Source organism: Pristis pectinata, chromosome 31 (genome assembly GCF_009764475.1).
Source record: "Pristis pectinata isolate sPriPec2 chromosome 31, sPriPec2.1.pri, whole genome shotgun sequence".
Classification (NCBI taxonomy): Eukaryota; Metazoa; Chordata; class Chondrichthyes; order Rhinopristiformes; family Pristidae; genus Pristis; species Pristis pectinata.
In genome coordinates, this window is record NC_067435.1 from 9,892,092 (window position 1) to 9,908,435 (window position 16,344).

The window sequence follows — 16,344 nt, forward strand, 5'->3', positions numbered from 1 at the left end:
TCTTTGTCAGTGGGGTTGGTGAAGAGAACACAGAGTCATTCTAACCATCAGAGACACAAGCGACTGCAGATGCTGGAATCTGGGGCAACAAACGCCATCTATAAGTTCGCCGATGATGCCACTGTTGTTGGCAGAATCTCAGATGGCGATGAGGAGGCGTACAGGAGTGAGATAGATCGGCTGGTTGAGTGGTGTCACAACAACAACCTCGCACTGCAGGTCAACAAGACCAAGGAATTGATTGTGGACTTCAGGAAGGGGAAGTCGGGAGGACACACACCAGTCCTCATTGAGGGGTCAGCGGTGGAAAGGGTGAGCAGCTTCAAGTTCCTGGGCATCAGCATCTCAGAGGATCTATCCTGGGCCCAGCACATTAATGGATACCAGCAGCTCTACCTCATTAGGAGTTTGTAAAGATTCTTGTAAATTTCAACAGATGTTCTGTGGAGAACATTCTGACTGGTTGCATCACCCCCTAGTATGGACACTCCAATGTGCAGGATCGAAAGAGGCTGCAGAAGGTTCTAGACTCAGCCACGTCCATCACGGGCACAACCCTTCCTGCCTTCGAGGACGTCTTAAAGAGGTGGTGCCTCAAGAAGATGGCATCCATTATTAAGGACCCTCACCGCCTGGGACATGCCCTCTTCATGTTACTTTCATCGGGGAGGACATACAGGAGCCTGAAGATCCACACTCACCATTTCAGGAACAGCTTCTTCCCATCCGCCATCAGATTTCTGAATGGTCTGATTAAACAATCAGGTCCTGAAGCAGGGTTTCGACACAAAACGTCGACAGTTCCTTTCCTGCCACAGATGCTGCTCGACCCGCCGAGTTCCTCCAGTAGACTGTTTGTTGCTCATTCTAACCATTGATTAAAGCTGTGGAACCTCATGATTTTTTTTCTCAGTGCTTCCAAATAACTTGTCAAGGCACCTTTGACAGGACCTCCTAAACCTATGACCATTAACACACAGGAGAGCAACTCATGGGGTCACCATCTCGTGCAGCTCCCCCTCTGCTGCACACCATCCTGACTTGGAAATAAATTGGCATTTCCTTCCTGGGTATAAATCCTGGAACTTTCTCCCCAGCGGCAATGTGGGAGTGCCTTCTCCACATTGCAGTGATTCAAGAAGGTGGCTCATCACCACTTCCAAGTAATAAGTGCTGGTTTTGCTATTGATTCCTATGTGTGGTGAATACATTTCAAAGCCTCTTTTCCCCCTCCATTGTGTTACATAAGAAATAGGAGCAGGAGCTGGCCAATCAGCATGGAGCATATATCACCTTTCCGTAAGATCATGGCTGATCAACACCACTTCCCACTCCCTCCCCATACCCCCTGACTTCCTTGCAATTCAAATGTCTCTCAACCTCCATCTTGATGATATCCATTGACATCATCGCCACAGCTCTCTGAAGTAGAGATATCCAAACTCTAAAAGAAGAAATTCCTCTCATGTCCATTTTAAATGAGCAACTCCTCGTTGAAGTTATGCCTCCTAGTTCTAGGTACTCTCAGTGGGGAAAATACCTCTCAGCATTCACCCTGTCAACACTCCTCAGAATCTTATATCTTTCAGAGAGATTATCCTTCTTTCTTCTAAACCCCAAACTATAATTTATACATCAATCCATTCATCTCAGTATTCAGTATAGTGAACCTCCTCTGCATTGCCTCCACTGCTTCTTTAAATATGTAGACCAAAACCATACTCAGTACACCAAAATAAGTCTCATCAGCATAAGGTAAACTAGCAGTAAGGCTACTCAACTTCATACCTCTTGCATTAAAGACCAACATTCCATTAGTCTTCTTAATTACTTGCTGTATCTATTTGGCAACCCTTTGTGTTTCATGAAGTATCTACAAGAGGCACTGCCTCAAGAAGACAACATCCTTTCATCAAAGATCCCCACCATCCGGGCCATGCCATCTTCTTGCAGCTACCATCGGGCAGGAGGTACAGAAGCCTGAAGTCTCACTCCACCAGGTTCAAGAACAGCTACTTCCCTTCAACCATTCAGTTCTTGAACCAACTGACACGACCCTAATCACTACAGTTTAACAACACTGTGACCACTTTGATCCCTAAAATGGACTTTTGTTTTATTTGCATTCTTTCTTGCAAAGATTGTGTATAATTTACATTTAATTTATGTTTATTTTTCTTGTGAATGGTGCTTATCTGATGCTCTGTGCCTGTGATGCTGCTTCAAGTAAGTTTTTCTTTGCACCTGTGCACACATGGACTTGTGCATGTGACAATAAACTTGACTTTGACTTTGAACTTTGACTTCCAGATCTCTTTGTATCCCAACATTTTGTGCTCTAATTCCTTTAAATAATAATTTGCTTTCCATTCCCTTCCGAACTGGAAAACCTCACACCTTCCAACATTGTGCTTCATCTGCCAACTTCTTGCCCATTCATTTAACTTAATCTATATTCCTTTTCATAACCTATCCATATTCACTCGCAGAACCTATCTATTTTCCTTTGCAGGCTCTTTGCATCCTCCTCACAAGTTCCTCACCCACTTATTTTTATGTCGTCTGAAAACTTGACAACAGCACATTTGGCCCCTTCATCCAAGTCATCAGTGTAGATTATACATTGTAAATAGTTGAAGCTTCAACACCTGATCCTAGTGGCGCCCACTGTTTACTGATCACCAATCTGAAAATGATCCATTTGCCCTGATTTTTTGCTTCCTATTAGTTAGTCACTCCCCTATCTATGCCAATACACAATCCTCAACCATCTGCTCTCTTATCTTTTACGTGTCACTTTATCAAATTCCTTCTGGAAATCCAAATACCCGACATCCACGAGTATCTATGTTATCTGTTACCTCTTCAAAGAGCTCTAGCAAATTTGTCAAGCATTATATTTATTTCATAAAGCCATCACGCACCTGTTCGATTGTCTTATGACTTTCTTGATGTCCCTGATAATGGATTCCAAGATTTTTCCAATTACAAGTATTAAGTCAAAGTTGAAGTCAAAGTCGAGTTTGTTGTCATGTGCACAAGTACATGTGTGCACAGGTGCAATGAAAAACTTGCAGCAGCATCACAGGCACATAGCATCAGATAAGTAGCATTCACAAGAAAAACATAAATTAAATAAAACATAATTTTTACATGAAAGAACACAATTAGAACAAAAAAAATTTCCCTATAATTCTCTACTTTCTGCTTTCCTCCTTTCTTGGCATTACATATATGGCTTTCTAATTCTCTGGATCATTTTCAGAATCTGGGGTGACTATCTCTTCAGTAACTTCCTTCTAAGACCCTAGCATGATACCTTCTGATCAAGGGGACATGATCCTTTAGCCCCATTAGTTTCCGTGGCACTTTTTCTCTCAAGATAGAGATTGTTTAAGAAAGGACTGCAATTATAGAAGTATGATTGTACCTCTTTATCCCTCATTTTTCCACTCCAAGTGGCAACTCAACCATGTGGATTAATTGTGCCACAAGACAATTGGTGATCAATTTTTTTCATCTGGTCTCAACCCATTTTATGCTGTTAATTGAGAGGAAATAAGATTGAGTTTGGTAGAATCAGAAGCTCACCCGTTTTAGTGCTGTTCTGTTCTCCACCATCAGTCCAACAACCAATGCAAACACCTGCACAGGTGTGATGAACAGGTGATGGGCACCTTGTTCTCAAAGGTGGGAATCCTCCCTCATTTCCATGGCAGGCTGGGAAACAGGAGGACTTCCAAAGTGGGTCTACGGGCTGCAATCCTCTGCACAGCACCCACTTTTAGGAAGTCTATGACTGTTGACCCATTATTATGGTAGACGGGAAATGATCACTCACTGCCCCTCATGACCATACTGGCAAAGTCTAGAACAGAATGTGGAGCCCTGCTCCATCACCTTAAATGTACAAACACATAAAAATGTGAAACTGACAAGCCCTGATATCTAGTCCATAAATCACAGCCCAGAGTCAAACTTATTCCCTTACACAATGCCAATACACATTGAACAATGAAAGATTCCATTCTCTCTACGACTAGATAAAAAATCATCTCTTGGACACATAATTCAGTCCATTGGCTCATTCTCTATCTTTTAATCTACTTTGTGTATTTAGCTAGAGCTCCTGGGTATCGCTTCCCCAACACAGAGCTCAGATTACCAACCTCACGTCCACAGGAGATAGTGTTAAATGCTAATTAGCCTGAAGTCAATTTAGAGATTAGAAGAGATGATTGCTCCCAATGGATTAATATCTGTCCACAGTAACTGTTCAAGACCATCTGGCTACATATCTATTTGGGAAAGGTTTTCGGTGTTATAGGGTATAGGTGTGTTGAAATATTACCCGTGAGAGTGAGAGGCAGGGGGATTTGTTGTGGTAAAATAACACTGTATGAAAATGTTTTGGTTTTGTAGAGGAACATTTGTAGATCGGAGATCTTTCAGGTCAGGCAGCATCAGTGAAGAGGTCAAGGATCTTCCACCAGAACTGGAAAAATTTAGGGCTAAGACAAGTTTCAATCAATTATGGAGGCAGGGCAATGATTGTGGGGGGAGGTGAGAGAATCTTTCCATGTTTAGTTACAGGATCTGGGCATTGCTGGGCACATTTATTCCCTGTCCCTTATCTTCCTTGAGAAGGTTGTGGTGAACCAAGTTCTTGAACCATTGAAGTCCATATAGGGTGAAAATGCTCCCACGGTGTTGTTGGGCAGGGAGTTCCAAGATTCGGACCCAGCAACATCAAAGGAATGACAACATGTTTCCAGAGTCAGGATGGTGTCTGACCGAAGCTGCTGCTCTTCCCATTCCTCTTCTGCAGCTTCAGTGTTGTTCGAGCTTGCTCATCAAGGCAGTGGAAGAACATGCCATCACACGATTGATTTGCACCCTGCAGATGGTGGAAAAGGTCTGGGTGGGTTGAAAAATGTTTTTGTGGACCAGAAATTACAAGGGAGAAGGCCAGTGACTGGGTGGAAGGTTAGGGAGATTAAATGAGGATGCAAGGCCCAAAGTCATAGTGATTACTCCAGCAAAGAAACAAAATTATTAGTTACAATTATCGAACTCAGTGTTGAGTGTGGAAGGCTGTGATAGACCCAGTCAGAAAATAAGGTGCAGTTCCTTAAGATAACATTGACCTTCATTACTGCAGCACAGAGACGGAGGACAGGGGAAGGGATAATTGACATGACAGGTGATCAGAAGCTGAGGGTCACACTGGTGTACTGTCATAACTCTTAATTCATCCTTTTTCAGGTTCAAAACATCTCCCAGTCCATCGAGGTCCTGGACCTACGAACCTACCGAGATCTCCAGTACGTGCGGAACACGGAATCGCTGATGAAAGTTCTCAATGCCAGGTTAAAAGTAGTGACTGAGAGCCAATCGAATCTGTTGAACAAAAATTTCCAGGTATGCAGTTGACTGGTGAATACCTTCACTTTCCTATGCGGCTTCCCCTCCCAGTCTCACTAATACTTTAGGAAATTCTTCTTTCTTGCCTGGTGGTTGTTCATTATTTGACATCTTGGATATTTAACTGTGAAAACCATCGCACTCCTTCCACCACATGTGTAGGCTCTCAGTAGAGGAGGAATTGGTGGTGGAGTTGGAGGCAGTGAGGTAGTGGACGTCTCCAATTTGACGGTGACCTAAATCTGCCCTTACCTGAAGTGTATTGAAACAATTCAAGTAGCATGACTAGACTTAGGTAGTTCAACACAGACCAGAAGGCAAGGCTGGGGGCTTCCAGCTCCCACTTACTTCATTAACAGGGGGGGCAAAATTTGTCCTCAGTCACTGGTGCTAAATGTACAAGGTAGAAGTGGCTGCACAATGTACTCTGTCTCTACAATTCAGTGGAACAGAATCTTGAAATTGGAGCAGGCCGCTCGGAATGTTTTTAGATCGTTTTTAGCACTGAGGGTGAATTTCTATTCAAGAGACTTTTCACCTCTTGAGTATTGGACAAGACAAAAGGAGCATTTCTCTTCACCTTTATTGCGGTGTTTTTCTTCACTGGGGTGTTTATTGTGACATTACAAAAGAGTGCCTTTGTATGTGAATGTGTGTTCTATTGTGTGTTACTGTTGGTCTATCAATTGGTGTGTGTCTGTACGTGCATGTGTCTGTGTGTGTGTGTGCATGTGTGTCAGTTGTGTGTTTATGTGTGTATGTGCATGTGTGTGTGGGGCTGTGAGTTGTGTCTTTATGTGTGTGAATGTGATTGTGTGTGGGGGGGAGTTGCGGGGAGGAGTGTGTAAGTATGAGAAGGATGTGCATATGAGAGCATATGTGTGAGTGTGTGGGGGGTAGTGGGGGGGTGTGGGTTTGTGGGGGTGGTATGTTTGAGTGTATTTGTGTGTCAGGCTCTATACGAGTATGCATATGGGTGTGTGTATGTGTGTGTATGAGTGTGCGCATATGTATGTGTCAGGCTGTGTGCGTGTGTACATTAGCTTATAGTGCTGTAGTTTGGCCTGCTCGGTCTCGATGGGCTGAATGGCTGTCTCTGTGCTGTGAGCAGGTTGATTTGCGTTTGGATTCAAACAAACACCAAGCAGAAGTCAACACTGTCTAGAGCTGTCTGAGGCTGGAACAAGGTGAATGGAGCTGTAACACTTCAGATCTGGCAACATAAATGGGAATGCACCTCAAGACCGGGAATGGAAAATGTTGGGAGTGATTCCCAAGGTCAGGCAAGTCAGGTGTGGTATTTATCCCCAGAATCATTCATACCAGAAGCATTGTGGAAAGGAGAAACTGGAAACAGTGGCTCTGTAGGTTGCTAATCTAACCAACCGATAGATTATACCAGGACCTGCAGCCCATTCTATAGATATGGTCACAGCTCCTTTACAACAGCCTCAAAATTTAACCGCACAACCCCAGAGAAACAGGCGTTTTGAAGTGGAAATCGGGTTTACAAAATTTGCCCACATTTCTGGAGCTTTAATGCCAGATATTAGTGTTGCTCAATCTTTTGGTGAGAGATCTTTTGTTCCCTACACTGCATTTCCAGCATTCAACTCACTCTTATCACATCAGCAATAGTGCAATGCCCAAAGTTTAGCTCCAAAGAGAATTTCAGTCCCATTCGTTGGAATAGCAACAATTGCTGCTCACACACAGAAGAACTTGTTGCTTCAAATGTTGAAGGTTCAGGAAGATCATGATTTATGGGGTCAGTCACACTCTGCATTCCACGTTCACTACTCTACACACAACTTGCTCTGTGCACTCCCTTGCATCTTCATTTGCTGTCGCTGGCTTCCAATGCTATTTTGTCTAAACATTACACTCTTGTTCATGGATGACTTGGGTCAGGTGGAGGGGGGTAGTGAGGTGGGAGGTTTAGAGAAAGATATCTTCCAGGCACCCATGAGAAACAGTTCACCTCACTTTCAACTCCTTGGCCTCAGGAGCATTCCAGCCACACTGTGTGACACACCTCAAAGTTTTACTGCTTCATTTGTGGAGTTACTCTATTCCTCTCTCTCCAATGTAATAGACCAGGCCATCTATTTTTGCCTGAGACCACAGGAGCAGACAGAACAGCCACGAGGAGCTGAAGACTTTGATAAAGACTGCTTGAAATCCTTAGAGAGACCACCATAGTAACCCCCTGTTAGGACCAATGGACGCCCTTCCTGTGGGTGGCAAGGTCCTTAAATCCCTCGTGGTCTCTGTTGGTAAACCCAGGAGCACAGTTCCTCCTCTCAAGAATCGCTAGCTCTGCCATGGTGAAGGAAGCAGGAGTCTCCAGTGGGTAGAAGAGGGCTGGTGATGTTGTATGCCTGTGCTTTTAAGGGTTGGCTGCAGAGTTCTTAGCTGCTTGCCTAAGTGATGGTAGTAGGGAGAAGTACAACCACTGTTGGCAGCAACACACAAGATGCTGGAGGAAGTCAACGGGTCAGGCAGCATCTGCAGAGGGAAATGGTAACTACTACTGGTACTTTTCCAGAGAGACAGCTATTATACCTGTGACTATAATATTTTTTCAAAGAACACTAACAACTTTTTTCAAGCTTTTAAGAACTTTATTAAGCAGCATTAGGAAGCTACTTAATAATATTTTTTACTCCCAATATAAACCAGAAAATGTTGACCTGAAACATTAACTCTCTCTCTCTCTCTCTCTCTCTCCACAGATACTGCCTGACCTGCTGTTTCCAGCATTTTATTTCACAGTTCCAACATCTGTGTTTGTTTGACTTTCACGTTTTCTCAAAGAGACTGTGATTTTACACACGTAATTTTAAACTAAATACCCTCCGCTCGCTGTAGATTTGGAGAAATTGTTATAGTTACTGTTGACTTCATTCAAACTAGACTCTGCTTTCTGAGTAGGTGGCCTTTGTTTGCTGCACAATAAACTGTTGACCGGCTGCATCTCCAACTCATTGGCTGGTGCAATGCTGTCAATAAATATTCTGCTGCAGAGAATATACACCAGCTCTGTTCCATCGCACTGGCTGAGGAGGCAACTTGAATATGAGCTGGACCTCACCAGCATCTCTTCCACATTGTTCTGCACCTCCCACATTGGTATTGGTATTGTTTTTTTATTGTCACTTGTACCGAGGTACAGTGAAAAAATGTCTTGCATACTGATCGTACAGGTCAATTCATTACACAGTGCATTGAGGTAGTACAGGGTAAAAACAATAACAGAACACAGAGTAAAGTGTAACAGCTACAGAGGAAGTGCATTGCAGGTAAACAATAAGGTGCAAGGTCATAACAAGGTAGATTGTGAGGTCAAGAGTCCATCTCATCGTATAAGGGAACCATTCAGTAGTATTATCACAGCGGGATAGAAGCTGTCCTTGTGCCTGGTGGTATGTGCCCTCATACCATCTTCTGCCTGATGGGAGAGGAGAGAAGAGAGAATGACCTGGGTGAGTGGGGTCTTTGATTATGCTGGCTGCTTCGCCAAGGCAGCGAGAGGTATAGACAGAGTCCACGGAGAGGAGGCTGGTTTCTGTTTTGTGTTGGGCTGCGTCCACAACTCTCTGCAGTTTCTTGCAGTCCCGGGCAGAGCAGTTGCCATACCAAGCCGTGATACATCCAGATAGGATGCTTTCTATGGTGCATCGATAAAATTTGCTGACTGTCAAAAGGGACATGTTAAATTTCTTTCGCCTCCTGAGGAAGTAGAGGTGCTGGTGAGCTTTCCTGGCCATAGCCAGTTGACCTGAACAGAGCACACATCACCAGTTGACCTGAACAGAGAACTCATCCAACGTCCTAGACAGTATTTCCTCAGTCTTGAGGATACATTTGGCCCCAGTTTGAGAATTTGAATGGAGTCTTAAACAGATCATCAGTAAAAATGAACATGAAACTGTCAGTTTGTAACAAATCACCAAATTCGTTTACAACAGGGAAATATACCACCTTCACCCTATCTAGGCTCATATGTGACACCAGGCCAACACCAACTAGGGGAGACTTTCACTCTCCCTGAAAGTGACGTCACAGGTAGACAGGGTGGTGAACAAAGCTTTTGGCACGCTGGCCTTCATCAGGCAGGGCACTGAGTATAGAAGTTGGGATGTTATGTTGCAGTTGTACAAGACATTGGTGAGGCCACACTTGGAATATTGTGTTCAGTTATGGTCACCTTGCTATAGGAAAGATAAGATATCTTTATTAGTCACACTCCCTCCTACACCATTGCATTGTGTGTGCCATCTCACCTGCACCTCACAAACCACAGCGGGAGCCAGCAGACTGGACAAAGGCAGCACGTGAACAGGAACGCGATCACCTGCTGGTTCCCCTCCATATAGGATAAGATAAAATATCTTTATTAGTCATATGTACATCAAAACACAAAGTGAAATGCATCCTTTGCGTAGTGTTCTGGAGGAAGCCCACAAGTGTCGCCATGCTTCTGGTGCCAACACAGCATGCCCACAACTTCTTAACCCGTACAACTTTGGAATGTGGGAGGAAACCGGAGCACCCGGAGGAAACCCACGCAGACACAGGGAGAACGTACAAACTCCTTACAGACAGTGGCCGGAATTGAACCCGGGTCACTGGCGCTGTAAAGTGTTACCCTAACCGCTACACTACCGTGAAAGATGCCATTAAGGTGGAAAGAGTGCAGAGGAGATTTACAAGAATGTTGCCAGGACTCAAGGGACTGAGTTATGGAGAGAGGTTGAGCAGGTTGGGACTGCTTTCATTGGAGCGTAGGAGAATGAGGTGTGATCATATAGAGGTGTATAAAATCATGAGGGGCATAGACAGGGTGAATGCGCACACTCTTTTTCCCAGGGTTGGGGAATAAAGAATGAGAGGGCATAGGTTTAAGGTGAGAGGGGAGAGATTTAATGGGAACCCGATGGGCAACTTTTTTATCCAGAGAGTGGTCAGTATGTGGAATGAGCTGCCAGAGGACGTGGTTGAGGCAGGTACATTAAGAACATTTAAAAGGTACTTGGACAGTTTAGAGGGATGTGGGCCAAACACGGGCAAATGGGACTAGGCACGGACTGGGCATGGACTAGTTGGGCCGAAGGCCTGTTTCCGTGCTCTATGACTCTATAACTTTATGAGTCTATGACACAGTTAGAGCCACTGCTTCACAGTGTCAGAGACCCGGGTTCAATCCTCTGGTACTCTCTGTGTGGAGTTTGCATGTTCTCCCTGTGACCGTATGGGTTTCACCCGGGTGCTCCGGTTTCCTCTCACACCTCTGTGGATTGGGAGGTTAATTAGCTGCTGAAAATTACCCCTGGTGTGTAGGTGAGTGGTAGAATCAGGGAGTTAATGGAAATGAGGGGAGAATAAAATGGAATTAGTGTAGGATTAGTGGAAAATGGGTGTCTGGTTGTTGGCACAGACTTGATGGGTCGAAGGGCTTGTTTCTGTGCGCTTAACTCCATAACTCTACCCTCTGAAGTGGCCTGGCCTTTCTTTCAGTTGTCCAAGATCGTTAGTTGGCTCACCTTGATCCAGAGACATGGGTTCAAATCCCACTAAGGAAACATGGAATTTAAACTCAAGCAATTAAGTAACATTGAAATTAAGTTTAAGCAATTAAATAAATCAGTAAAGGTGATCATGAAATGATTAGAATGCTGTTAAAATCCCATCTGGTTCACTAAAGTCTGCCATCCTTCCACTGACTGAGAAAAGTGACTCCAGCCCCTGCAACGTGTGATTGACGGTTGGCTGTCCGCTGCGATGGTTTTAGGCTTGAGTGTGGATGGAATTGTGTAGTCAGCCATTTCCACATCCCATTAATGCACACATTTAAAAAAAGGCCACTCTCTCGTGAGGTGAGGAATAAATACTGACCTTGACAGCAACACCCACACAGAGAGAATTAATTTAGTAGATAGTCTGGCTCTTCGAGCAATTCCAGTTTTAAACATTAGTGTCAACATCTATAAACATAGACAGAAAAATATGGTAAATCATTTCCCTGCTACTTAGAAAGAACACATAATGATACTAAACATTCTTATGCTTATTAGAAAGATTTTTTCTCATTTGACTTGATTTGATTTCAGGATTTGTCGATTCAAATCTAATCCTGGGCTGCGTTCTTTATGTCTTTCCCTCGGGCCCATTCTACCTTTGATCAAAGGTTACGTTTGACTTCAAACATGTTCCACATGTTGGAATATATGAATATCTCTTTTGCCCGTCACCTCTGCACTTGCCAACCTACACAGAGCTCTCTCTCCAGCTTTTCCTTGCTAATAAAGATCTCATCCTTGATCTAAAGTGCTAATGAGGCTTCTCTATACTCTGTAGCCTCTTCTGGAGCACTGGAGGGGGTTTCAGAGATGGGTAGGGCAGTACTTATGGAGGCATTTGAACTCAAATTTGGGAGGCGTTTGATGTTGGAGGGAGCCAATGTGGTTCAGAGAGATTTGGTGGGAGTGAGTGGATGTTGTGTGTTGAGTACTGTGATCAACAATGCCCCAGGATCTTCACTGAAGGATTGTCACTGCAGCAGGCAGTATGAATGCATCAAGCTGCTAACAACAGTGATTGATTGATGTTGCTGCAAAATACAAACCATATTGATATGGGCTGGTGGGAAGGTGGACATTGCACTTCTCTGAGTAACTGCTGGGAGGTCCATACATGTGCACATGAACCAGGAAATCCCTTAACTGCCTTAGTAACAGGACTGTGCTCTGATGCTGGATCCCTCCAGCGAGAAGTTGTGGAGTTGCCCCACTATAACTCTTGAGCAGAGATCACTTTCCAATTCATTTCACTGGAGGACAAACAAATGAAACAAGTGGTAGCTAATTTAGATTATTTTAATAATTTTAGATTTTTTTTGACAATTATTTTTGTGTTTTTTAAAAGACGTTTTTAGCAGTTTATGAAAGTTTTTGATTGTCTTTGAACATCTGGCACATTCAGTAACATTGACCCTTCAACGGATTCAGCTAAAGCAGTTGTAGCTTGGCTAGCTGTCAGGGTTTACTTTATCTTGTGGTGGGCAGGATGTGCTTTGCATTCTCTCTTCCTCCCTAACTCATGACCTCATTACTGTGCAGAAGACTCCATAGTTGGGTCCTTATGAGGAGTCAACTGTGCCACACGAATGATAGAGAAATGGAGGGCTATGTGGGAGGGAAGGGTTAGATAGATCTTAGCGCAGGATAAAATGTCGGCACAACATTGTAGCCTGAAGGGCTTGTACTGTGCTGTAATGTTCTATGTTCTATGTCCCCTCCCCAACCCAGGTTCCAACTGAGAGGATCACCTGGGCTGATCTACTCCAACCCATTGTTCAATGATCAGCACCATTGTTCCACAGCTTCTGGAATACAGCTTCTTAGACTGACTCCTGGGATGGCAGGACTGGTGTATGAGGAGAGATTGGGTTGATTCGACCGAGAGGTTAGAAGAATGAGAAGGGATCTCACAGAAACCTATAAACTTCAGAAAGGGGAAGGAGGGCGAATGTGAGCCAGTCTACATTGGGGGATCAGTGGTGGAGAGAGTCAGCAGCTTTAAATTCCTGGGCGTTAACATATCGGATGACCTGTCCTGGGCCCAGAACATAGATGCAATCACAAGGAAGGCTCACCAGCATCTTTACTTTCTTAGATTAAGGAGGTTCGGCTTGTCACCAAACACTCTTAACAAACTTCGACAGACGTACTGTTGAAAGTATCCTGATTGGTTGCATCATGGTCTGGTACGGCAATTCGAATGCACAGGAATGTAAGAAGCTGCAGAGAGTAGTGGACTCAGCCCAATACATCTCAGGCACATCCCTCCCCACCATCGGTAGTATCTACATGAGGCACTGCCTCAAGAAGGCAACATCCATCATCAAAGACCTCTACCATCCGGGCCATGCCATCTTCTCACAGCTACCATCGGGCAGGAGGTGTTGCAGTCCCACAGCACCAGGTTCAAGAACAGCTACTTCCCTTCAACCATTTGGTTCTTGAACCAACCTGCACAACTCTAATCACCACCTCAGTATGGCAAAACTATGACCACGTTTATCACTTTGCATAGAATAGACTTTGTTTCTTTTTGTTCTAATTGTGTCCTTTCTTGTAAAAATTATGTTTAATTTATGTTTAATATATGTTTTTCTTGTGAATGTTTCTTATCTGATGTTATGAGCCTGTGATACTGCTGCAAGTAAGTTTTTCATTGCACCTGTGCAGACATGGACGTGCACTTGACTTTGAACTTCTGAAAGAATGGACAGGCTAGATACAGTTAGGATGTTCCCAATGGCTACAGAGCCCATAATCAGGGATCACAGCCTCAGGATACAGAGTATGCCCTTTAGAACTGAGATCAGGAATAATTTCTTCACCCAGTCAGGAGTGAACCTGTGAACCACCAGAGAAGGTGAGAGGGGGTAGGTTCAGAACAGACATGAGGGGTACATTTTTCACTCAGAAAGTGGTAGGTGCCTGGAATGCATTGCCTGATAGGGCGGTGGAGGCAAATTCATTGGGGGCTTTTAAGAGGGACTTAGATGGGCACATGAGTCAGAGGAAAATGGAGGGATATGGGCAGTCTGTAGGTAGGAGGGATTAGCTATGTCGGCACAACATTGTGGGCTGAAGGGACTGTTCTGTGCTTTACTGGTCTATGTTCTATTTTCTAGAAGGCAGCAGAGCCTGCGACTACATTTATTCAAGAAGGAGGTACATATATTTCATAATATATTTCCTTGGACGGCATAGTTACATAGCTAATGGAGCTGTTGGCTCACAACTCTAATGACCTGGGTTCAATCCTGACCTCTGGTGCTGTGTGGAGTTTGCACATTCTCCCTGTGACATGTGGGTTTCCTCCGGGTGCTCCGGTTTCCTCCCACCTTTCAAAGGCGTGCATGTTGGTGGGTTACTGTAGCTGTAAATTGCTCCTCGTGCAGGTGGGTAGTACAATTTGGAGAGAGTTCATGGGAGTGTAGGGAGAATAGATTAATAGGAAAACTTAGTGGAGAACGAGATTGCTCTGTGAGCTGGCATAGATTCGAAGGGCCAGATGGTCTCCAATGCCCTACAGAAATATGAAATAATTCTAAAGGGATATGGGGATAAGATGGGAATAAGGTATTGAAGAGGATAAATGGTGCAGCAGGGCTGGAGAGCTGAATAGCTTTTCCTTGCTCTTATGTTTATAGGTTAAGTCTGATATTGTCAGTGTTGTTCCTGATGGATATTGCACAGATGGTTTGCTACTCCTCAGTAATAAATTCAATCAGATTAAAATATCAGTTGCTAACTTTCAGCCCACACACAAAGGGATAATGGAACCTCCCTGCCAGTCTGCAGTCAGTGTGCATGCACAGCTAACAAGGACCAGGCTTGGATGTGACCCCCATAAAGACCCAGCATGCTGCCTCTGACAGCAACCCCACCATTTAAGTATTCTTGAGGCTGATAGATAGGGTAGATAGCAAGAGCCTTTCTCCCATGGTGAGGATGTCTAAAACAAGAGAGTATAGGTATGAAGTGAGAGGTAGAAGGTTTGGAGGGGATCTGAGGGGGAATATTTGAACGTAAAGTGGTCAGAATCTGGGGTACAGTGCCAGAGGAGGTGGTGGAGGCAGATACTCTCACAACATTTAAGAAGCATCTGTATGAGAACAAGAATCACCAAGGCATAGAAGGCTAGGACCAAGTACTGGTCAATGGGATTAATATAGATAGTACAATGGTCAGTACGGATATGGTGGGCCAAAGTCTTGCACTGTACAACTCTTGTGACTCTATGACTGCATTACAGGTAAGCATGGAATGAAACCCCTTGGTTTTGAATTGTAAATTTTTAATTCTGTTACAAGTGCAATGAAAACCTTCCTCCAGTCTGACGTTCTGTGGTATTTCCTGTGGGGGAATGTGTGATAAAACATTACCCCCCTGCCCCCCCACCCTCCGAGCACACCTTGCCCACAGTGCATCAGAGAATATCAGCCAGTTCTTCTGAAGCAATGATATCTCCCCTGTGTGTTGCAAATTAGTAAACAGGTTTATGATTTCACGATATACAGGAAAACAAGATCATCGTCCCATGGTGAGTTTCTGATTGTTTCTGATCCCAAACTCCTGCTGTAAGGATATAATTTTTAGTTTCTTTTCTTACTCATCTGCTTCTACCTATCACCCACCAGCCACTGTCTCCTGACTCCACCCCTCCCCCTCTCCCACTCAGCTCCATCTGCCCATCATCTCCCTCCTCACCCGGATCCACCAATCACCTGCCAGCCCCAGCCTCACCCCTTCCTCTCACCTCTTTAGACTGGCCATCTCCCCTCTACACTCTAAGTCCTGATGCAGGGTCTCGACCCGAAACATTGACCATCCCTTTGCCTCTACAGATGCTGCCTGACCCGCTGAGTTCCTCAGTTTGGTTTTTGTTCCAGGTTCCAGCATCTGTGGCCTCTCATGTCCCCTAATTCCGTCGGCACTTCCTATTAATCATCTGGCCTTCCTGATCCTTATCTAATAGGAATGCCTTAGAGCACAGCAGCCGCAGTTGGCCACAATGTCCATCCACCCTGCTCCACCATTCAAGTTGTGGCTGATCTTAAGATTGGCCTCAAGTGTGTTGCAGCCTGGGCCATATAACCCAGACCCCCCAACTGGCCAGAGATCTGCCCACTTCCATTCCTGAATATAGACAATGATTCAGCTGCCACAGATCCCTGGGCGAGACAATCTCAAAGGTTCACAGCCCTCCTGTCTTAAATGGGCAATCCTGTATTCCAAAATTCTGCCCCCTCAATCTAGATACCCCAAAAGAAAAACTGTCCTCTCAGCATCCATCCTATCAACACCCCTCAGAATCTGAAATGTTTCAATCACCCCTCATTCT

General features: G+C 44.4%; 1 protein-coding gene across 1 annotated transcript in view; it reads left to right on the top strand.

Moving 5' to 3' along the window:
- olfm2a (olfactomedin 2a) overlaps window positions 1-16,344 on the top strand; it is a 367,084-nt gene that overhangs the window by 324,148 nt on the left and 26,592 nt on the right. Inside the window, exon 3 of the mRNA XM_052042035.1 lies at window positions 5,266-5,421. Within this exon, the coding sequence (XP_051897995.1) occupies window positions 5,266-5,421 (156 nt within the window). The remainder of the gene's footprint in view (window positions 1-5,265; window positions 5,422-16,344) is intronic.